The following is a 23,365-nucleotide window of genomic DNA, read 5'->3' on the forward strand; positions in this document are numbered from 1 at the left end:
TGCCAAATATGACTACATGTTCTTCTGGTTTCGTGGAAAAACCTAATAAAGAATTTAAACTTTTGCAAAGAGACTAAAGAGGGCTATTTCTAATATTAAGTTAATTTCAACTCCAAGACAGCCCACCTGTTAATATTACTGTCAAATGAGATAGTGAGCCATATTCTTTTTGTATTTGTTATTACTCTGACAACATTACAACGGTTTCAATACGACATCTCAATTTGGAAATACAGTATCTCCATGGATGTCAAGGCTGGCACTACGAAAATATTCTTGGTAACGGCGAATTTACATTTCATACAACATGAATTTTGTTCTCACCATTGAGTGCATTTATTTTCGATCACAGGCGAATTTACTTTCCGGAAAGACTGTATAACCATGTTATCGTCATATAGTATATTGCTGGAAGCTCTTATCGTTGTAAAAACGTTCCCCTCTTGTGAATTCAAGCAAGAGGAAATGTTTTTCTTTTTTCTATCGTTTATATGTTGGTGTTTGGATCAATGTTTTATCGAGTATATTTTTTTAGCTATTGATTGACAGTTGATTTCATTCTTCCCCTAATTTGATGAATGCTATTTGAGTCGTACTTATTTTCAGGTTACAATATTTAATCAAGATCCTGTATATACTTTCCTCATATTTTCATAAGTTGTACATGGTCAACAAAAGCCCTGGTCTATCTTAAAGTGCGAAGACAAATGAAGTAAGATTAGTAATGTGGAAAGAGGTGCCCTTTAGGGTATCTCTGTAGTTTTTTTGCTCAACATTCTGTGTGAATCAATTTAGAAAGGTATCAAATCGTGGTGTCCCATGTTTCTTATGATAACATTGTTATTCAAGGAGTATAACTTATTAAGAGAGAATGCAAATGATTGTGAGATAGTTTAGATTATGAATATGCGCATTAGTCATGTATAGGCTTTGTATTCCAACTTGAAAGTGCTTATTTTGAGTGCTTTTATTAGCTTATGAATGGATATTTTTCATGATGCAATAAATAGATTAGGGGATATGATTAAAATAAGAGAGCCGTAGTAAGAGTAGTTCTATTTTCATAATCACTAAAAAATCTGATCTTTCGATCACTCTTCCGTATTGGCTTTATAATATTTGCATTGATGACAAGAAAATTTACTGACTTTTGGTCGTATAACATCTATATAGTCCCTCTTTTACGTGACAACATTTGGACAATTTCTACCAAATTAGTAGAATCACATTACTCACTCATAGTACTATATCTTGTATCATAAAACAAAGGCCATTATATACTCTAGCTTTGCCCCAATATATTGGCAATAGTTGTCCAGAAATTGAGTGTTTTATTGTGGTGTTTAAATGGTTTTGCAGTTTGGAGTATTACATTTTTTGAACTTTGCAGTGCCCTTTTACAGTGCCTCAAGCATTACGCTATTTCTAAAAAGATATGTCGTGCTAACTTATCGCTTTTTCGTATAAATTGTATAATAAAAACTGCAAAATTGCGACTTTCTGAAAAGACTGTATCCTTTTTATAGCCATCACTTTGCGCCAAATACGGGTCTGCTTCGAGAAAATGATGGCTGTACAGTTGTTAGCCTAAATTGAAAAATTGAGTTTAAAAAAGGAAAAAATGAATTTTGAGGCGAATTATAGAGTTATTTTTAGTACTGCTAAATATGCATGTGCCAAGCTATAGATGAGGTCAGCGGCGATCTCTTTAAAGAAAGTGATTTACATGATATACTGAGTTTCTTTTTTTTTATACTCCAAGATTAAAACCAAATCGGTATCTTTTCTTTCTTTCTTCTTTTTCTTTTTCTTTAATGTACATACAAATGAAGAGGGGATACACATACATTATCACCCTTTTATTATTTTGTTCCTTATATTTTGGCTCTTTGTACTTTGTTTCTAAAACATCAAACTCGACTGTTCCTTATGTAAATTCAATATTAGAAGACAAGAGTGAATTAACATCAAATGATGTCCAAATAACCTTATCCGATAACCCAGACTGTCCAAACAGTAGTGATAATACCACCCCTATTGAACCTACATTCAATACAACCGAGCAAGTAAAAAGAGAAAAGGCAGTCATTGTCATCCTGGTTAGAAATAATGAACTACGACCTATGAGAAGAACACTTCGAGAATTTGAAGAGTAAGTGTGTGTCTATTATTATTATTTTATTCTTACTTTTATGTTATAGTCGCTTTAATCGAAAGTATAATTATCCCTATGTTTTCTTAAATGATGAGCCATTTACAGACGAATTTAAACAAAGTATTTCAGCCTTGACAAATGCGGAATTAAAGTTTGGACTTGTACCCAAAGAGATGTGGTCTGTACCAAACCATGTTAATGAAACTGTGATGTATAATTCACTCTATGACTATGCATCTCGTAATATCATGTATGGTGGATCTCTTTCTTATAGACACATGTGTCGATTTAACTCGGGTTTCTTTTATAAGCACCCCCTTTTACAACAATACGATTATTATTGGTAACTAATTATTGTTATTTTTAAACTAATTTAGACTCATTTTTATTTCTTTTAGGCGTGTTGAACCTGGCGTTCACTTTTATTGTGACCTTGATTATGATCCCTTTACTTTTATGAGGGAAAATGGAAAAGAATATGGATTTACAATCACTCTAAAGGAAATACCAGAGACTATACCAACTTTATGGGATCATACTATCAAATTTGCTCATCAACATGAGTTAAATACTACCTTACTCCGTTTCTTTGGTTCTCCAGAAGGTGGTTATAACTTGTGTCATTTTTGGTCAAATTTTGAAATCGCAAGCTTAAACTTGTGGAGAGATCAGAGATATGAAGACTATTTTAACTACCTGGACAGTACTGGTAACTTCTTTTATGAAAGATGGGGTGATGCTATCGTGCATAGCCTAGCCGCTGGTTTATACTTGAACAAGTCACAAGTTCATTTCTTTAATGATATCGGATACAAGCATGATAACTTTGCTCATTGTGTTGATGATGGCGTACTTGGTAAATGCATGTGCCCTGAAGACGTTGGAAACTTTGATGAAATGTGGGGTTCTTGTCTTTCGGTAAGGGAGGATCTCATTCATTACAAGTGTCAAGCTCACATTTTACTTTTAGGACTGGAAGAGTTATAGGACAGAGGGACATCAGTGGAACTTTAAGGCAAATGGTGATCAAGTATTAGAAGATAGAGTAGTTCACAATCAAAAATACACTTCCTTGTAAAAAAAAAAAGAAATTATCTATTTTGTATTTTATTAGCTTAGAATAAATGTATAATCACTTAAAGAAATGCGTCGATCACTGATAAGTAAATCTAAACGTGCAACCTTGTTGTACTTTGTGAACCCTGTAGTTCAAATACTCGTGTCTACCGTGTTTAATTTAAAACCAGACAGCTACACAAAATGGTGAATAGACAGGCAGATTGGAAAATCAGATATTTTACCCTGTGAAGTGATCTTTCCTATTTTGTTTCTATTGTTCGTCAGAACACACGCACTTCTTTTAACCCTGGGCAAGACTCTTTTGAACCTTGCCGGACGTGACCCTGTGTTTCTCAAAGAAATCAATACATGCTTGAAGTTTAAAACAGCGGCAAGGTCTCGATTCCAAAATCTTTTCCATCAAGACATTTGGCGTTTTTGCATCTATTTAAAAATCAAGCAGTCTTTTTTTTTATAATGATGGGTACTGCCTTAATCGCCCATGGCATTTAGCCATGGGCATCATCTGTCTTCTGTATGGTCTTGGATTCTTGATTTTTTGAATTTCTCCAGAGGAAAAAACTTGCGCTCGGGGCAAAGGTTTAACGTTTTGTACTTGTCTATCAACAGGACTTGAAAACCTTCTTTCTGTATCATTCTTTTTAAGCCCTTGCACCAGATGGGCTCATGGTATTCCATCGTTAAAGCTGACCAATCACCAAAAATCGACACTGCGTGTCTACCAAATTTCTTTCAAATTTTTAGCCAAATGCTTGTCAGACTGCATTCTATTGATTGCGCTTGATAGCTTCATTTTTCTGAATGGGATTCTTTTTTCAACTAAAGAAAGGTTCATTTTGGTCTCTTGGCTGTAATGTTTGTACAACTCTTCAGAAACTTCCCTTCTCTCTTTTAAGTGTTTAGTGTAGCTGTTAAGCTTGACTGAGGAAGAAGGGATTTGACAAAGTGTAATTATATGCTGAGAGGATAAGTCAGTATCTTTAATTATTTTTTTTTAAAATCAAACTTATCCTTGGTACTATAACCAGTGAATATAGGCTTGATCACGTTTCCTATATAAAAAGCAACAGCAAAGTTAACTGAACAGAAGAAGAAAAAGAGATATTCATTGTTTTATCATTTTAATATATAAACAACAACAAAGAAACCGCTTGCCAATGAACAGCTAGTAATAAACAGGCTTACAGATCAGGGTCAATGACTGTTGTTACACACAGCCTAACTTGCCAATTTTTTTTTTTTTGATTCTTGTCTTTACCCAGATTATTATATTGATAGATGCAGGCACCTGATTTCGAAGTAGTTTCTCCACCAACTGACAGTATATCTTCACTCGCTTTCTCACCTCAAGCGGATATTTTAGCTGCAGCTTCTTGGGATAGTGCTGTAGGCATCACTAGATAGAATTAGCATTTCACATCGACTCACCTCATATTAAAGGTTAGACTGTATGAAGTACAACCCACAGGAAATACTGTACCAAAAGCATCCTACAACCATGAGGGGCCCGTGTTGTGTGTGGATTGGAGTAAAGTAAGAACTGATTCTTTTGATCATATAAAAGAAATTAACCATCCATCAGGACGGAACAGCAGTTGTCTCTGGTGGAACAGATAAGGCAGCTCGAATGTACAATATAGTGACTGGACAAAGTACTCAAGTAGCTGCCCATGACGAGCCGATCAAAGCTGTCAAGTTTTTGGACGGACAGGCCAATATACTAGCAACTGGAAGTTGGGACAAGACAATCAAATACTGGGATACGCGGTCACCTACACCTGTTGGCACAGTACAGCTACCAGAACGGCTTTATTCGATGGATACCAAGAACGGCTTATTGGTTGCAGCTACGGCTGATAGACATGTACTTGTATTCAACCTGAGTAATCCAACGACTATATACAAAAAGACAATATCACCTCTTAAATGGCAATCACGCGCTGTGTCATGTTTTATTGATGGCAAAGGGTATGCGATTGGTTCAATTGAGGGTCGTTTAGGTATTCAATACATTGATGAGGCTGAGAGCGCGTAGGTATTCCATCTTGGACAAGTTCATGTGATTAAACCTGTATATAGTAAAAACTTTTCATTCAAATGTCACCGTGATGAAACAAAGAATGTATATTCGGTCAATTCGATAACATTTCATCCAGTATCAGGTACCTTTGCTACTACAGGTGCAGATGGAACAGTCACTTTCTGGGACAAGGACAGTAAGCAGAGATTAAGCTCATTACCAAGACAAAACAACACGATCGCATGTGGTACATATAATAGAAACGGAACTATTTTTGCATATGGCATAAGTTATGATTGGACAAAGGTAATGTATAACAAGATGAAGGATAGATATTAGAACTAAAGTGCTAATAATATAGGGTCATAAGCTTTATCCAACTGAAGGGTTAGTCAACAGGATTATGCTTCATGCAATGAAAGATGATGAATGGAAGCCTCGCAAGAAATAAAGTTGCAGCTATGCATATTAATTTCATTTTGTAAATAAACATTTACTACAAACTTTTCTCATAAATGTCATTTTCTATGTACAAGCATCAAATATTGAGTCGGATCTAATTCAAAGGGAAAAAAAAGGGAAGGGAAATAATTTATCCCTCAAAAACAACATCTGCTTAGTCAACCCGGAGATCACGAAATCAAAAAACATTTAGTTTATCCATTTGATTTTCTAGACTCTTTAAAAGCACATGTGTATAAAAAAACAAACAATTTTGTCTTTCTCTTTTCTTTACTTATTACCATGCACATCCTTTCATCTTCACCTGACTTTGTAAAGTTTATACCTTTTCATTCAACTACAAATACCATTCATTTAAGGTAACTTTGTCCAATGAAATTTGTATTGTTCACGCCTAAAAAAAAACTTTTTTTTTTTATTCTTTCTTTTTATAATAAGCCCGATGCAACTTGTACATAATCCCGACTTTCACATCACCTTGGAAACGGATCACATAATTCTACATGGCAGTGTAGAAGAATCAGCTGGTGTCATATTAAGAGGCTCAGTCATATTAAACTGTCAAGAAACAACCAAGGTCAAGTCTGTTTCCTTAAAGTTTATCGGGAAAGCAAAAGTCAACTGGACTGAAGGTTTAAACAATTAAAAGACTATTTATATACTCTTTTTCTTATTGTAAAAAAAAAGGACTTGGATCCCATCAAAAACATTATAAAGACGAAAAGACGATCATCAAGCATGAATGGAGTTTCTTACCGCTTAAACGTAAAACATATCATTTACCCGAAGGACATTATAAATGGTAAGTTTTCGTTTGCATATTGGCGCATTATAAAAAAAAATAACATTGACAGGGACTTTGAAATTCCTTTACCCGGTGATCTACCGGAGACCGTAGATCATGAATTAGGTCAAGTATACTATCGTCTAAAGGCAGTCGTCGAGCGACCTACTTTCTCTATAAACTATACGGATCGAAAATCAATACGCGTCTCTCGTATGCTCCTCTCCTCCTCCCTCGAATTGACACAGCCTATGGTGATCTCCAATACTTGGGTGGATAAATTAAGCTATGATATCAGCGTACCAAGCAAAGTATTCACTATGGGAAGCACTATACCAATTACATTTGCTTTATTGCCTATTGCGCCTGATTTACAAGTTCGATCTGTCTCTTGCGTATTAAAGGAATATATCACGCTAACATGTGCTGATCATTCAAAGATGGAAGGAAAAGTAGTTAAACATTTGAGAGACGAGAGCTTTTCATCAGGACCAGATGCATGGACAAAGACAGAGCTACTACCAGTGCCCAACGTTCAATCACATCAAATACAGACGGATTCAATTTGTGATCTCTTAAAGATTAAGCACAAGTTGAAATTTACAGTATCACTAGAAAACGCAGATGGCCATATATCAGGTACATGAATTTTGCCACAAACATGGACAGAGACACTAATATATATATAGAACTTAGAGCAGCCATTCCAATCGTGATCGCAGAAGTTTCTCCAGAAGATGAGAACGCCTTACCTTCCTATGAGGATGCTTGGAGGTCAGCACCATATGATCCACAGCAAGTCGCTAATCTTATCGCAAGAGGGGATTTACCACCGTCTATTGCAATTTATGCACCGAATGCTGCTGCTACAGTAGCCAATAGCACGCTTAGCTCTTCAGATACTGAAGATGAAGAGTCCAGTACTCGTCCTTCGACTCCAACAAGTACTCAAATGACCGATCCATGGGAAGGTATTGATCTGTCTAGAGTACCTTCTTATACAACAGCCATTAGGTCAAATAGGCTATATAGTTTCTCTGGGACATTGCCTGGATATGAAGCAGTTGTAGCCACACCAGGAAGAGCAAGAGACTAAGATACTATACTGTACATATTATCAACTACAATTACAACTCCCTTGTCTTTTTAATATTTTTGTCAATTGTGTTTCACTTACAAAAAATTAACTAAACGTCATTATTATTAGATATCCCATTTTTTCTTTCTTCTTTATATTATTACAGCAATAAACCTCTATATTCATGCCTTTATTGGCCCTTCAAGCTTTTCAAGACTATCTATCCAAGACATACTTTTGCCCTTGGGGTGTAAAATGTGCCTCTTACTCTTGGACAATACTACTTTCGACACTCTTTTGTATATTCTTGCTGTCTTATCCGGCCATTCAACCCTTTCCACCACGGGTATTTGTAGATGGACACCTTTGGCTGTTTTCGCCACACATTTATACAACAGATAGCTATTCGCTCAAGGTGCAGCGCAACTTTATCGTAAAACAAATTAGAATACATCATCAAAACCACACACAACTCTTTCCTGACTCTAAATCATTGTACAACCATTTGAATGATTTTACAACAGTGGTAAACAAAGAGACCTACAGCTTACAAGATATTTGTGCAACAGCGTATCCAAGCAAGCATTGTCTATTTCATTCTCCCTTTGAGGAACAAACTGCTTCATATACTCTTGGCGCAAAAAAGATATCTCCTTACACTGGATTATCCTTTCATCCACTCTCAGTCCTTGGAAACGCGACATTTGATTCTAGAGGGCGCTTATCGAATTTTGATTCAGTAATTCTGACTTTTATCTTGAAAGATACGCAGCATGCACTAGATATTTGGAATCAATTACTACATTCAGTCCTGCAGAAAACAAATCAATCCAACTCATTCATACGACGTGGCCTTAACCTTCCAAATTTTGTTGTACAATACAAGGTAAGTCCCCGTTTCAAATACTTGACCATTATAACATGTTGTATAGTGGATGTCATGTATGATTCCACTCTCTGCGCTCCCCATGATTGCCTTACTGGCTATTGGCATATATATAATGATGATAAATCAATTTGGGAAAGTCAGCATTATTAAATCAAAGCCGGGACTAGCAGTAACAGCTATTTTCCTGACATTTGCCTGCTACACATCTACCAGAGGCGTCTTTTACTTTTTAAATATCAACATCGACAGCAGTCTTTGGTTTTTACACATGCTCATATCCGCCACATCAGTACTTGAACATACAATGATATTAACCGGCTCAGTCATCTCCATCAAGGACGATTTGAATCGACAGGAGAGAATAGGCAAAGGTAAGCCAATATTCAAATTTACACAATATAGCTGCTGTAATTAACCTTCCGATAGGGCTACAGAAAGTGGGTGTATCCATGACTACCACACTTCTTGGAGAACTATTTGTGGTTTTTATTGGATCCCAAATGGATTCGTCCAATGTTGGTCTGTTTTGTCTTTTCTCTGCAGTTACATTGATTATAGCCTATGTTTTCAGTCTTAGCATGTTTCTCGCCGTACTTTCAATTGATATAAGGAGAGCAGAAGTAGGTCATAAAAATACACACACCAAATAAAAATATGCCCAATATGACAATTATCATAGCTTACGGATCTAGGTACTCATGAAAGCAAGGTAAATCAGCAAGGTGAAGCAATTGCAGCGTATACAGAGGATAATTACGGCATGAAGTTTAGATCAAGAAGAGCTGTAAATGCATTCTTGGTAAAACTATATAAAAAACGCGGTTACAGTGACTGAGTTTTTAAACGATATATATAGTTGTGCCTCATCATTCTCATTCTCTACATTTTACAACCCAACATGAGCGACACATATCAAATTCTCAGTGAGCAGATGATGATACCCGATAGAGATACCATGACCATGTCTAATCTATTCTGGAAAAGCATCGACCCTTTACATCAAAACCAGCAGCTCTTGATCACTCCACCGGATATTATTTTTCTTGGAACAAACGATTCTTCTTCCATTGAGCAAAGATATCTTCAAGTCAGCAAGTATTATATGAAAAAATACCCACTGATGCTCCAATCTATCATGACGGTTGTCCACCAGAGTGAATATCTTGATCCGTTCCAATCTTTTTTACTATGCATCGCTAGCGTGAATTTACCTAGCCTTGTCCTATCGCTCATGCTTGTATCAATCGTCACCTGGATGTCGCCTTCTTTGCGTGAAAAGAAGTTACTTCCAGCCCTTCAACAGGCATTTATTCGCGTATGCACTTACATTGTGCAGGTTATTGTCAGCACCGGAATTGTCTCTGTAAATGCTGCAGCAGAAGATTCGCTCATTCGTAGAGTGGCCATGACCCAAGAGAACTATAACGAAGACGGGGTACATACGGGTGCGATATCCTGGCAACGTCAGTTCAGTAAACTGCAAATGGATAGCTGTTTACGAAACATATCAGTAAAGACACTCAAAGGCCGCCACACGGCTGATGTGCACTCTCTTTCCGCAACCGCTCGGTTGGTTGTATCCGCCGGACAAGATGGGCAACTCAATCTGTGGGACATCAAACGAAAGGCTTGGATGGCAAGACTAGACAAGATGATCAAATTGAATGGAGGTCATTGGGTTGCAGAGCAGATTAATTCAGAGTATTATCATCTCCATGAAACGGATGTAATGGCGGCTTGTCATCGACATTCCAAAAAGAACTTTATCGAAAGAAGACAGGTCCCGCTTGCTATGTGTGTCAAGGTGGATGATGAACATCGATGGGTTGCAGCTGGGTATGGCGATGGAACCATACGCTTGTGGGAGGTTAAAACACTCTATCTTTTATGTGAACTAACAGTGGACAGCGAATCAGAGGAAATTGACAAAGCTAACTTGTATCACTCGGCAGTTACTCCAAAGCGTGTAATATACATGGACTTTCTTCAAGTTGAAGATATCGAGCATGACAATGTCACAAAGCATCACTCTGTGCTTGCACTGCATAGGGATAACACTCTTTGCGAATGGAGTATTTCTGATGGTAAGATAATAAGCTCAACTAATACAAATCATACCAAGGCTACCCATGCTACACATCTCTTTATAAAAGATGGTCAACAATACTTCTTTACAGGCTCAAACGATGGGCAGATAAAGTGTTGGGAGAGAATGAAATTTAAGGATTCCAACTCAACGCGGGTTGACTGGGCCTGTCGATATATAATAACCCATCGAGACAATCATCATGCAGTCACTAGTATAGCAGCAGCCAAATCAAGTTGCAGTTCATTTAGCATTTTGGTGTCAGGAGCAAGTGATGGTAGTGTAAAGGTGTGGAATATGGATACTGGTAATGCATTGTTTACATTGTCACAAGGCAGTGATCATATATCGTCTCGAAGAACGAGCGTTTCGGAGCATGCTTCGTTCCTAGTTGGACGAAACGAGACACAAGAAGAAACTGAGTCATTCACAGCTGACCACAATGGCTATATCACTCAAGTAGCTGTAGAAAGCTTTAAAGACATAGAATACCCTACCTCAATTCATCCTAACACACCCTTTGTCTTTATGGTTGCCTCAAGTTCACTAGACAGCACAGTGCATATCTGGCGTTTAGACATTGACGACCAAAAACCAGACGATACGGTCCCGGGTTCTTCTCGACCACCTTCTCGTAGACATGTTGGATACCTTATTCCCGAAATACCGTCTGTTTCTTTAAACAGCGAAAAAGAATGCAGCATAAAAGAACATCAGGTTCAATATCTTGGTCTGCTAGAACAACTGGGTGGAAAAAACTTAGTGTTTTGTAAAAATAATGTTCTGTCTGGCGTCCGACGCGTACAAAATAGATGGTATGCTTGGTTTGTACCATTACAGTGTCTTCACACACCTGTGTATGCATCCAACCAATTATTCATTCCTACAGTCAGTTATTATCTTGATAGAGAAAACCAAACCACATTTGAACAACATCATACGACTGCACTATGGAAGAGATTGTTTTATATTCGTCCCAAAGAGACATTATTGAATCATAAAAATGCATCTCTTCAGGGTCGTAGCTTTGAAGAGGAGGATGCATCTGATTTGCTGCCATTTACTACTGTGCAAAATATAGTTACTACAGATGGATATGGTTTTGCCTGCGATTATGGTAATTTTATAAAAATCATTTCATTTGACGATGCTTTAAGGAAATAGTCAGAGTATTTCCCTTTAAATAAAATGAACAGCGGAGTAGATTATGTAGCAGTCTTTTATGGTGCATTTCTTTATTTTTCCTGTCCACTCTACCAATCGAGGTCAGGGCTGCACTTTTTGTTCGGTAGTAGCTATGACCTTATTTCATCTACTGAAAGAATATTAAGACCTACAGCAGATAATGCTTGCATTATTCGACGTTCTACTGCATATACAAGATCTAAGCTAAAAAGGTTGATCATTGCATTAATTACTTATTATTTCCAAAATGCGTTCCGGAAATATTTATTCATTAAGCTTAGAAGAGGTTCAAATCTAAGCCTGTTCTGTCTCTCCATCGGTTGTAATAAACAGATTTAATCTGACCTATACCCATGGTTCTGGTCCTAAAGTTATGCAATATCAGATGATGTTGAGAAGCCATCCTTGATCAATATGGTGTGTTACAAGCATGTCTTGTTCTTATATCAGAGTCGTTGAACATTGTACCTGAGCTATTTGATTTTGGTACAATCAGCATCTTTGAAGAGAACTCTCCACGGCAAGTAAAATTAGAATCAGCCAATAACCTGAAAGGGACTTCAACGTATCTCAACATATCTTCAAAGAGAAGATAGGCTATTTCAGCATCATGTCAAGGTCCAGGACAGTTGAGCCTATTCATTGTTTCATATGTCAACGATATTTTGGCATGCTGTATCACATTCTACATCTATAAACTTGGTAGCTTTTTTATTTTAACTTAACATCTCTATAACTATATTCTACTGGAAAACAGATGAGTAGTGTTCAAGACATCCTCAAGATGATACTTGCCAGGGTAAAAAGAAAGTAAAAGAAAATAGCATAACTTTGTTAACTAATTTATATCTTGTTTTTAGTTGCCTGATTCTAGCCCTTCTTCTCCTAAAGTCCCAGAAGAAGCGCAAGAGGAGAGAATCAAGAGGATCATTCAGCATCCAAGAGTCGAAAGAAGAACTAATAAAGCTGGTTGTTGTATTCATACTTAGTGGATCAACTATTAAACACATTTGAAACAATAACTGGCAATTATTCGACTTCAGCTTGTTACGTTGAAACAACTTTGCGGATCATTACTTGAGCTAATTACCAGGAACTGCATTTTAAGGTGCGCATATCTAATAACTCTAATCCATCATTGTTATTAGGGATCATTGTCTTATCTAAGACACCCGATTCGTCCTAACTCTCTCATTGCCTCAATTGTCATTCATAAGCCTGTATGAAAAGTTTTACGATCTCAGTTGAAGAGTGTCTCACATTTAGTATAAATACTTGTCTTTAATAAAGCCAATCGACATACATCTTTTAATCTGGTTAATTCTAGTCTTTATTCTTTTAATTGATACTTCGTATTCAACACTGGTTTTTTTTTTTTTCATTTCAGCATTTCACCTGGTCTCTTTTTTTTTTTTGGTGAACACCGCAAGCGCCCTTATTTTGCCCCTTTTCTGAACTTTAAATCCTTTGAAATGGCCTTCTTTAGCTTTTTCGCCCACTTATTCTCCTTTTATTAAAGAATAGTAATCATGTCTGAGAGCTTAGTTTTAGAAAAATACACACCCTTTCCTAGAGAAACTATTGTTAATATTGACTCTTGGAAGGATACCATTGAAAAATTACCTTCCTATCATGCAGCATGTTGGATATATAAGGTCAAGACGAATGGTGATATGTCTACTTTAAACGAAAAAGGCCAACCTATGCCAAAGCGCGTAACAAGAAGAAGCATCGTTTGGAAAATTAAGTGCATATGCCATAGAACTGGGACCTATAAGAGTCGTACTGGCGTACAGACAGAAGATAAATCATCTAAAAGCCGGCCAATTCAGAAACCAAGCAAAATGATCGATTGCAGATGCTATGTTACTGTCATCTGTTATTTTCTAGCACCTAATCAGGTCACTATTAAGCTTCATAATGAGCATAATAATCTTGATGATATCTCTTTTTTGCCTTTATCAGATAATACGAAGGAAGCCATATTATAAAAGTTACATGAAGGCTATGGTAGAAGAGTCATAAGAGCTGCAATTCAACGTCATTTTAATGAAAGGTTAAGGGATTTTTTCCCTGAAGATGTTAGTTCGTCATCCTCTTCAGTATATGTTATACACTGCAATCAGTTTGTCCGCTCACAGGATATGTACAACATATATAAAAAGGTCCAAGAATTATCATATAAATAACACAATGAGCAGGAAGAATCCATCAAACTTTGGGTGAAAGATCTTCAGCAACAACGAGGTTACTTTTGTAGTAGAACAATATCTGATTCTAACTGACATTGAAATAATTAACAACGATCAACATGAAATATAATAAGTTCATATAAAATAAGACCATTTGAACACTTTCATTAATAAGCCATGTAATATAAGAATCCTCTATCTTAAATATAAATAATTACTGCTTTCGTATATAAAAAGATACACGTCCATGTTAGTTAATCCTTCGCGCGGTAAATGAAAAGAAGATAACCCAGTCTAGGCATATGTCCGATCTCATTGCAGTGATGACAGGTGGTAGGACGCAATTTGACAAGGCAGTCAGTAACTACGTGAGATAGGCTGTGACAATATCGGCAATAAGGGGGTATGGAGCACCAATGAGCATACACAAACGCTTCAGAGCCACGTTGAGAAGGATCAACAGTGAAAGTAACGACAGAAGAGTACTGTCAATGAACCTTGTGAGTCAAGGAGATGACAAAGGGCTTCTTGAGCTCTAAAATGACGTAGCCGCGGCCAGAGAGGATACCGCTGTCACGTATTACATTGTAAATAGAAAGGTTATGCAGCATGTCCGCTTGAAGTTGTTCTGAGCTATCATTCCTTCGACCATATTAACGAGGGAGACCGTCAATGGTGATGATTAAGATTTCAGGATCAGCTGACAATGACTGATGTCCAACAAAACGGTAGGGAAGGGGAGTTCGAAGCCTTCATCACAGATTTTCTTCGTAATTTCAACATACAGCCTTTTCAGAAAGTAAAGTTGCGTTTTTGCAGTCTTTATAATACAACCTGTACGAAAAAGCGACGTCTCTTTCTGGAAATAGTGTATAAGCGGCTGTAATCACGATGGAAACGATCCTCGATACCCCGTAGACGAGAATTGTAATAGTACGCTTCATTAAGTTCTTTAACGAAAAGCTTTTTATCCTCGACGGAGGAGGTATCAACAAAGACAGTGCCAAGAGCGGAACCTTTAAAGAAAGGCTTAAAAATTTGCGATCTCAAGCGATCATGATCATGAAAACATCTTCAGGAGTGGTAGAGTCGTTTGAGGTAAAGGTAGACGACTCAGCATCGCTGAACGTTTTGGTGCTTCCTCAGACTACACTAACCCATTCTCGTTTGAGTTGTGAGTAGTTGTTATTATATGAGCTATTAGCTGACTGCGAAGGTGATAAATTTCTTTATTGGGAAGAACTGTGTAGAAACAAGATGGTTATGGAAATGTTGTTAAAACGCGCTGTGCAAATAGCAAAACCCATTTTTTTTCTCTTTTCTTAAAAAACAAATTAATCATGGCTATTATCTCTCGTGAAGAGGCGATATGCTTATTTTATGCTGTGCCATACAACCAGGAGAATGTAATTAAATACACCAAGATGATCGAGGTAATGGAAGATGTTGAAATATGCTTTACAAGGAATCCCAAGAAACCAAGGCTTTTGTGCACAAGAGTCATTTACGCGAATCGATTTGATATTCACTTGCATAAATCTTCAAAAGAAACAATTGAAAATAATAAAGAAACAGATAAAGAAGTAGATAAAGTTGTCAATACAGAAAATAAGCTAGAGATTGGTACTTGTTCACAATGAAATATTTTTCATCCCCAATGGCTGAATGACTGACTTTATCATTTCCATAGCATCTACACACCAGCTAAAACAGTTTATTAACACTACGTATTTATCAACAGACCCTAAATCCGAAGCATATGAACATAGATATTTATCAATCAATAATATCATATCAGAGGTGTGAAAATACAGTTTGGTTTTTCGAGACGAACCTATAAGCAAATTCGTTAATTGGTGTTCCTCACAGAGGTTGGAGTTTTTGGGATCAGAGGTGTCGTATTTGACCATGTCTAATACTAATCTTTACGTGTGAGATTATATTTGACTTAATTACATGTACCTTAGTACTCCGACCACTTTTAAAACAACCTAATTTCTTTTTGCTATGAGCTCCTCCTCTCACTTCTAATAAAAGGATAAAACAGAGACTCATCACTTCTTTGCTTTTATTCTACCATTACCGAGCACTAACAACAACAACAACCAATACCTCAAGAGGTGAAGAGAAAACATGAAGCTTCAGGGACAAGATCATCACTGCGAGGGTTATATGTATTAAAAAATAGCTATAAAGGTAAGTAAACTGTTTATTATTATTATTATTATTATTATTACAGTATTAAGAATCATCGCATCGTAGACATTTTATTGGAAGATATTATCAAACTACCTGAAAGATACCAAGAGTATATTACGGGACTAAAGCAAGAAAGGTATACTGTCTTTGGGTATTGTCCCAAGTCCAAGACAGCTTACGATCAAAAAGCCATAGTAAAATCTCTTCAATCGATGATTGTTGGCTTGCAAAAGAGATCATCAGCGGAACATATCTTCGTCAGTGTCAGCTGCAATTCTCGAACACCTATACGTAGAAGAGATTTAAAGAAGAGTATGATAATGAATGAGTTATCAGGAGTGACTAGTGACGTTCAAGGTATCCAATATCTTATATAAAATATTATAGTATGTAATTTTGCACTTAATACTGATTTTTTACTTGTAGACTTGATAAACGATTTAGCAAAGGTGGATAAAGCGCGTTTAGTGGTTATTGATTCGGCGGGCTTGATCACTAACATGAGCGATTTGGAATTATTTATTCGGTATGTGACATATTATTTTCTAAACAAGACAATGAACTAAATTTGGTTTCAGTGAGCAGCCCACTCTAAAAAAAATCATCATAGAGACTATTGTGCATGATAATCAAGTGCATGTATTGGAAATGCGAAGATGAAATCATTGAAAAAAAAATCGTTGTTTAAATCCGATGGTCGAGAAAATTTGTTCCATCGCTCCAACGTGCTGCCCACTCCCACTCCCACTTTCACTCGCAATATAAGTTAGATAATTTGTTCTTCTTTTGAAAGATTCTTTTATTTTTTTATTAAAATTTATATTACTTTATCGGCTCAAAATTATTTGATGTAGTATACGAATTTATGATGTATCATCATAGTTATACTTGAAGTGATCTTGGTTGTTGTATAAAAACTTTTTTTATCTTCTTTTCTTTCGAACTTGTATGCATCTGGACAACCCGTCGTCAGATTATGAACATGGTGCATTTCTTTTTAACGACATATTTTTTTGGATCCCCGCCTAAATTCTGAAATATAATCAAAATGAGAAGGCTTTTGTATTGTGTAAATAGAAGCAGCCAAATCTGTTAATAATTTACTAATAAACATTTCTAACCGCTTTTCTTCTTTATACAGTCTTTTGAGAAAGTAAAGTCGCATTTTTGCAGTTTTTATAATACAATTTATACGAAAAAACGACAAGTCAGTGCGACATCTCTTTCTGGAAATAGTGTAAACATGTTTAAACCAAAATGTTGCCGAAGCAAAGGCTGAAAATGTGGTGAATGCTCCCAGAGCCGTGCTTTATTTTCATATATATAATCATAATAAACCTTCAAACCTCTTTTTCTCTTATATCTTTCAAAGTAGCTAATCATAATAATATTCAATTTTTTTAGGGGTGATGTATTTAACTAGAGTAAGTTTCGAAGATTGGAAAACCAAGATGTAGGATGGGCATTTACCACATTTTCAACCTTCGATTCGGCAACATTTTGATCGTTAGTCGTTCCTAGAACAATCTCAGTTGCCTCCGCTCGGCTTCCAACGTGGTAAGGTTCTCCGCAGAAAAAATTGAATTGGTGATTTATGAGTCCAGAGTGAGTGTTGGTGTTGGTTTGTAATAAAATCTTTCAAATATCTGAGTGCTTCTACTCCAGTTGACATGTTGTTTAACATTTTCAATTGAGTGGCTCTTCTCGACTGCTTTGGTACTGAAGCTTCAACATCAGTTGACAAGGAAATGTCTGATATTGAGCGGATGAGTTTGGAAATCGTGCCAGCTGGAGTGGTTTTTGTTATAGAATGAACAACTGTATATGGATCTTCATAAACAGCGTCAAGTTGACCAGCTTTTTCTTTAATACGAACAATGACACGACTACCAGGTGTATATTCAGCTAAACGATGTGTATTGTCAAATTTAGCTTTCTCAATTTCCATTTGTTCTTTGGTCTTGGCTTCAATTGCAGGAAATACAACATCGGCCAGGTAATCAATGCGCTTTAGTAATTCTTCATGCGACATGGGTGGTTTGTTTTTATCATTTTTAGATTCATCTTTAGAAGAACGAAAACCATGAGGATCATTCATCCGACGAGCGAACATGAGGGAAAAGGGAGTAGAGTTTAGACGTTTACTAATCTGGTTATTCAAAGCTAGTTGAACAGCCGGTAGATACATGTGCCAGTTTACGCCTGTCCCGTTAGTGACTTTAGCAAGTAGCTTTTTTACAGATTGAACATAGCGCTCACTTAGACCGTTTGCAGAAAGATGCAAAGGAGTAATGAAACGATGATCAATATCCATCGCATCAGCCAATTCTTTCATAAGGGAATTAGAAAATTCTCGACCATTATCAGATTGCAATTTAGTCGGATATCCCAGTATGGAAAAAACGTCAATTAGTGCTGATACAATAGATATACTTTGCTTATCAGGAAGTCCTTTGATGATACAAAATCTTGTGCATACATCAATTATCACCATGAAGTAATTTACGTGTGAGCCTTTCATGGTTGTTATAGGACCACTAAGATCAATAGCATAATGATCGCTAGGACAATAGCTGTAGATGGGTCTTAAAGGGTGATAACCTTTTTTCTGAATGTTATGTCGTTGACATTCGTGACATTTTCTGATAAATTGAACAGCATCCGAGATTAAGTTGGGCCAGTGAATGCCTTCTGAATGCAATCGTTTTACCATTTGTTCTGCACCATAGTGACCAACTTTATGATGAGCGTCAATGAGAAGATTCGCTCTTTCTGATTCAGGGGGAATTAAATAGCCAGGACATAATGTCTGTCCACTCTGAACATAAAGGATGGCTTTGGAAGCATTTTGTTCCATATTTCGGTCACTAATACTGTTGATGGTGCAACAGCTGAAGTTGCGAAGAAGGCCATTTCTAGGAAATTGTTCGTGGACAAATTGAAGTCTATACTTAGTTCAAAATACTATATGAACTATTTCCTTGAAACGATTCCCTTCATACCAGGCAAAGACATCAAGAATGTGATGTTTCCTATGGTACAGATCATGGAGTTTGATGTTCGAATGTACACTTTACGATTGGCAAATCAAGGATTATACATCTTACAAGGCCATATTTCCTTCTCATTCCCAACCAACTATGGCTCATTGAAACTTGGTCTTTCGAATACTATCAATGGTTTATCGTGCATTGAAGTAAGATTCAGTTATTGCGTCTTTCGATTTGTGTAATGGCATTTTTTCTTCTATAGTTCTTACTGATCGAGCTTAGACACGTGCATGAATCACATCAAATGAACGATTCCGATGCTATGGCAATAATACTCAGCGGCAACAGTGCCAAGAAGAAGACACCCATCAAAGGTTGGATAACTGAAGTCATCTGGAACGAGGAGAACGAGGAGTTGGAAGGAGACGCACAAGGTGCTGACGAGGATGATGAGGATGATTATGAGGATCATCTTTGAAGTTTTGAGGATATCAACAATATGTATGCTCCAGACAACCGCCACCGCCATTACAACTAATAATAACGTCGCTAGCGCTACTGCTAATACCACTACTATTTCTCGGGCACAAATAAATTATATACACTGTGATTGAAAATTAACCCGTAGACGATTTTTTTAAAAAAACTAATGCTTTTTAAAGATGGCATCCTCCACGACTATTCTGTTATGAATAGAGTCTTTAAATTACAAAAGATAAAAGTCAATGCTGTTCATTAATTTAATATCTTAAATATTTTTCTTTATATTCTCCATAATAGCATCATGTTGATCAGTTATATTCCTTTTTAAGCCGCCTGTCATAATTCCTAAAGCAATTTCTTTGGCTTTTGATTCTGAATACAGGCTCAAGAAGAAACACGGGGCTTTGGATTGTACTGCAGAAAGAACGTGAAGTATTGACCCAAACGAGCTGTCATCGTTCAAGTTGTTCAAGTGGGCAGAGAGCTCAACGAAATTAGTTGGTATGGTGCTAGCAGTTTCAACCATCTTTTTGTATGACGGAAGACGAAGAAGGAGAGCCCAAAGTGAATCTAATTCGGCAGGTTTAATTACCATCGTTGAGGATATTAAACGCAGAACTTGTGACAGAAAATGTTGGCTGTTGCTGCATTTGTGCACCTGGCTATAGTGGTTGGTAAAGCTGATTGCCGAAATAGGGTAGAACCCTTTGTTGTAAGCATATTGGCAGTGAAGGCTCCATAACTCATGCGATTTTCGTTTAACGTACTGGTTCAATAAACGACTCGTACGAACGAATGGTGAGCTTAAGTCAGGTATATGGATGGTAGTAGATATTGCTTCCTGGAAATTAAATTTGCCCATTGACGAGCCAAGAAATGGTAGGATCGACCCATGTATGTTAAAATAACCTCCCACGACCAGCAATTCATAGTGGCCAACAAAGACCGAAATTTCCATAAATTTCTTGTTGGTGTTCGTTTTCCTGGATATCTTTGCAGTAGGGGCTTGGAAGATGCGGTCCAAGGACTGAGCACAATCGTCTTCATACTTATGGTTGTGGTAGAAAATATCGAAGCTTGTGACAAGCAAAGAAAACGTATCAAACTGAACAATACAATTGACAAACTGCTTAACGTGTACCATTGCTTCTTCGACACCACAAGTAAAAAACATTGAATGGGTATAGGCTTCTTTGTAGGAAGTAACTTGGCTGATACGACTAAATAAAGGTTCTACACTATTCTCAAAGGTTGGGCTAGACAATGTGAGCAAATGCTGTAACAAAAAGTTGCGACGAAGATTTGTGTTTCTAGGCACTTTCAACATAATGAAGTCTTCTTCAGAATGTCTGCGCTTAAGTGGTGGATGTCCTTGGTTTTCAGTGTATAAAACGTGTTGTTGCTGATACTTTTCTTCGACATTCGTCAAGTAGGCAGTGATTTTTTTGGGTCTTTTTGTATTCAAAACACGCAATGTTTTACCTGTCTTCAAGATGGTTCTGCAAATCTTTTTTGTACGCTTCCAACTATCAACTTCAATGAAATCAATGATGATGAGACGATAACTAACAAAACATTTTGAGACATTCCTGAAGTAGGCTTCTTGTGCTGCAGAAACACATTTCACTTTAATGACTCTAGCGATTTTAGAAGGGATTGTACAACGAGTCAAATCAAGATCAGAAGTAAATTCAAAAGGAATATCAATCTTTTGTTTTAGTGCAACGTTCTGGTACTGTTTACAGACTAAAGTCAAAGACATAATATCATTCCAGTTTTCTGCATAGACAAACAACATGAAGATGAAATCATCTAATACGCTAAAAGCTAATGGTCCTGACATGACAAAAATGTAAAGAAGGTGTACAACGGCATTGTTCAAAATCTCTTGTATTCCTAAAGTCTGCGTTATTCTTAATATAGCCAAATAAAATAGAGTTTGACAAAGATTGAATCATGTTCACCGCGTTTTATTAATTTTTCAATTTATATCTACGCGTTTATTCTTTGCTTAGAATTGATTTACAAACCATTCCCTCCCCCTTCAAGATGTTGTAGCAAGAGCGTCAAGGTGTTTATATGCTTGCCTAGTTTATTGAAAAGATTGTGTATTTTATTAAGGAGTAATTTTTAAGGAGCACTTTTTAAGGAGTACTTTTTTTGAGGAATTTTCGTAGTGGCATCTCATTGGTTCCGCCCAGTTTTTTTTTCGTTTTAATTTTTTTTTTTTTTTCCTTTTCGCTTTTTTTTCTTTTTTCTTTTTTCCAAGTGTTATCATTTTTTTGGTTTTTAGGAATGGTTGAGGCACCGTCATTGGCCCAGCGAGGTTTCCATGGTTTAACTTTGCACTGCTAGAGTGACATATGGTGATATCTTTTCTTGAACTATTTACCAAAGGATGTTACAACGGTCTGGGGGGAGTTTAGGGGTTGCCCTTTACGCAGTCGGACTAGGGGATTGCCTTGTGTTTTATTTGGGGTTGCCTATCTGAACATTAAGGCGTGTTTAGGGGTTGCCCTTCACACACATATTTTTTGGGGTCAGATGCTTCTCACCTTCTCGTGGTTGGCCCTGTTAATCAAGATCATTACGATTTTGAGAACTAAGAAGAAGTTTATAAATAAAATATCTGCTTTTTTGTGAACATTTACTTTGCAGTAATAAAGTTTGAGATTGAAAGTACGAAATGGCAATGGATTTTCTTTTGGTGTTTAAGACTAATTGAAAGCTCTTTGACTGCGTGAAGAGACAGTGTGAGTTTTTAATATTGACATGAGCAGGTTGAGGATATGGCAATTCTTTGTATGAAGCTAAACAAAAGATGCATCTATCCATTAATATAAGAACGTGTGCCATGTATGTTCAAGATTAACTCAGAGAATTTAGGAAGAGTGCTAACGAATGTAACTTGCATATTTTTTTTTGATCCTCTTTAGCGTTTGGTCCTCTGACTGATGTAATACATTGCTGTTTATTTTTTTCAAAACAAGTTTTTATTCATGACAAAGAAGGAAGGGAAATTGAGGGTATTTAACAAACGTCTATTATACATATTACATCTTTTTTTTTATCATGGCTTGAATCCAAGGATGGTTGAGAGCTTCTGCAGGCTTCATTCTTTTCGATGGTTCCCATGTTAAGCAATGACTAATGAAGTCGACAAAGTCTTTACCCACTTGATCGTATGTGGATCGTTTTAGTGCGTCTTCTAGAGTAAGCGAATGGGGCTCTCACTTTCTCCCTTTTGAATTGATGGCTTTACGGGGATGATCGTAAATATCCGTAACCAAGAATGATCAAACAACCATCTGATATACTTCCAACAACTTACCAAAGACTACTTTCGTCGTATGCATCGATTAAGGTAGTCTTTTTTAGACACATCCAAGGTTTGAATGATAAAAGCTAGTTGATCTTGTTCATTCCTCAAGAAAAATAGGATATCCTGTGTATAATTCCGCTAGAATACAACCTGTACTCTACATATCAATACGTAATACATACTCCAAACCTACTTTGAATATAGGTGTACACTTTTTCATTCGCATAACATGAGCTGCAGTAATCAATAATACGTAGGCTACTTCGATCAGGTTGCTTCAGTAGAATATTTTCAGGCTTCATGTCGCAGTGAATAACACTATGTTCGCTCAGTAATGTCAATGTCAACATCTAATGCCCAAATCTACGGAGGCCCTCCACCACCCTTCCAAGTTTGCACATCCACTGGGCTATACCGCGACTAGTAGATGAAGGAGTAGT

General features: G+C 36.7%; 10 protein-coding genes across 10 annotated transcripts; 9 read left to right on the forward strand and 1 right to left on the reverse strand.

Moving 5' to 3' along the window:
• Positions 1–142: 142 nt before the first annotated feature.
• RHIMIDRAFT_274686 (uncharacterized protein) lies at positions 143–319 on the forward strand (the record flags this gene model as incomplete). The annotated part of the gene is made up of 1 exon (XM_023612486.1): positions 143–319. A coding segment is annotated over one exon (158 nt), but the record flags the coding sequence as incomplete, so codon positions are not given.
• A 1,495-nt stretch (positions 320–1,814) lies between these two features.
• RHIMIDRAFT_286909 (glycosyl transferase) lies at positions 1,815–3,777 on the forward strand (the record flags this gene model as incomplete). The annotated part of the gene is made up of 5 exons (XM_023613423.1): positions 1,815–1,956; positions 2,005–2,152; positions 2,202–2,498; positions 2,554–3,021; positions 3,678–3,777. 5 exons carry the CDS (start codon positions 1,815–1,817, stop codon positions 3,775–3,777), a joined length of 1,155 nt encoding a protein of 384 aa, XP_023461142.1.
• Positions 3,778–4,513: 736 nt separating this feature from the next.
• Positions 4,514–5,706, forward strand: RHIMIDRAFT_209311 (WD40 repeat-like protein; the record flags this gene model as incomplete). Its single annotated transcript, XM_023607130.1, has 5 exons — positions 4,514–4,621; positions 4,676–4,768; positions 4,818–5,266; positions 5,315–5,561; positions 5,617–5,706. 5 exons carry the CDS (start codon positions 4,514–4,516, stop codon positions 5,704–5,706), a joined length of 987 nt encoding a protein of 328 aa, XP_023461143.1.
• A 453-nt stretch (positions 5,707–6,159) lies between these two features.
• RHIMIDRAFT_242641 (uncharacterized protein) lies at positions 6,160–7,597 on the forward strand (the record flags this gene model as incomplete). The annotated part of the gene is made up of 4 exons (XM_023609822.1): positions 6,160–6,349; positions 6,405–6,519; positions 6,572–7,140; positions 7,191–7,597. 4 exons carry the CDS (start codon positions 6,160–6,162, stop codon positions 7,595–7,597), a joined length of 1,281 nt encoding a protein of 426 aa, XP_023461144.1.
• A 1,477-nt stretch (positions 7,598–9,074) lies between these two features.
• Positions 9,075–11,767, forward strand: RHIMIDRAFT_99144 (WD40 repeat-like protein). Its single transcript, XM_023615972.1, has 2 exons — positions 9,075–9,267; positions 9,325–11,767. The coding sequence occupies exons 1-2, from the start codon at positions 9,229–9,231 to the stop codon at positions 11,716–11,718; spliced, it is 2,433 nt and encodes an 810-aa protein (XP_023461145.1). The 5' UTR covers positions 9,075–9,228; the 3' UTR covers positions 11,719–11,767.
• Positions 11,768–13,268: 1,501 nt separating this feature from the next.
• On the forward strand, positions 13,269–13,730 carry RHIMIDRAFT_249267 (uncharacterized protein; the record flags this gene model as incomplete). The annotated part of the gene is made up of 1 exon (XM_023610599.1): positions 13,269–13,730. One exon carries the CDS (start codon positions 13,269–13,271, stop codon positions 13,728–13,730), a length of 462 nt encoding a protein of 153 aa, XP_023461146.1.
• A 1,534-nt stretch (positions 13,731–15,264) lies between these two features.
• Positions 15,265–15,737, forward strand: RHIMIDRAFT_295915 (uncharacterized protein; the record flags this gene model as incomplete). Its single annotated transcript, XM_023614223.1, has 2 exons — positions 15,265–15,554; positions 15,622–15,737. Exons 1-2 carry the CDS (start codon positions 15,272–15,274, stop codon positions 15,735–15,737), a joined length of 399 nt encoding a protein of 132 aa, XP_023461147.1. The 5' UTR covers positions 15,265–15,271.
• Positions 15,738–16,064: 327 nt separating this feature from the next.
• On the forward strand, positions 16,065–16,918 carry RHIMIDRAFT_316761 (uncharacterized protein; the record flags this gene model as incomplete). Its single annotated transcript, XM_023615071.1, has 5 exons — positions 16,065–16,098; positions 16,120–16,127; positions 16,178–16,487; positions 16,557–16,656; positions 16,709–16,918. 5 exons carry the CDS (start codon positions 16,065–16,067, stop codon positions 16,788–16,790), a joined length of 534 nt encoding a protein of 177 aa, XP_023461148.1. The 3' UTR covers positions 16,791–16,918.
• A 2,017-nt stretch (positions 16,919–18,935) lies between these two features.
• On the forward strand, positions 18,936–19,598 carry RHIMIDRAFT_249269 (uncharacterized protein; the record flags this gene model as incomplete). Its single annotated transcript, XM_023610600.1, has 3 exons — positions 18,936–18,993; positions 19,022–19,326; positions 19,383–19,598. 3 exons carry the CDS (start codon positions 18,936–18,938, stop codon positions 19,596–19,598), a joined length of 579 nt encoding a protein of 192 aa, XP_023461149.1.
• Positions 19,599–19,868: 270 nt separating this feature from the next.
• Positions 19,869–21,515, reverse strand: RHIMIDRAFT_303593 (uncharacterized protein; the record flags this gene model as incomplete). Its single annotated transcript, XM_023614423.1, has 1 exon — positions 19,869–21,515. Exon 1 carries the CDS (start codon positions 21,444–21,446, stop codon positions 19,869–19,871), a length of 1,578 nt encoding a protein of 525 aa, XP_023461150.1. The 5' UTR covers positions 21,447–21,515.
• Positions 21,516–23,365: the final 1,850 nt, after the last annotated feature.

The sequence above is a fragment of the Rhizopus microsporus genome, assembly GCF_002708625.1.
Source record: "Rhizopus microsporus ATCC 52813 unplaced genomic scaffold scaffold_35, whole genome shotgun sequence".
In the NCBI taxonomy this organism is placed as follows: domain Eukaryota; kingdom Fungi; phylum Mucoromycota; class Mucoromycetes; order Mucorales; family Rhizopodaceae; genus Rhizopus; species Rhizopus microsporus.

Coding starts and splice junctions, on each gene's coding strand:
- RHIMIDRAFT_99144 (XM_023615972.1), top strand. CDS start 9,229: ATGAAGTTTAGATCAAGAAGAGCTGTAAATGCATTCTTG. Junction 9,268..9,324: donor GAGCTGTAAATGCATTCTTG/GTAAAACTATAT, acceptor CGATATATATAG/TTGTGCCTCATCATTCTCAT.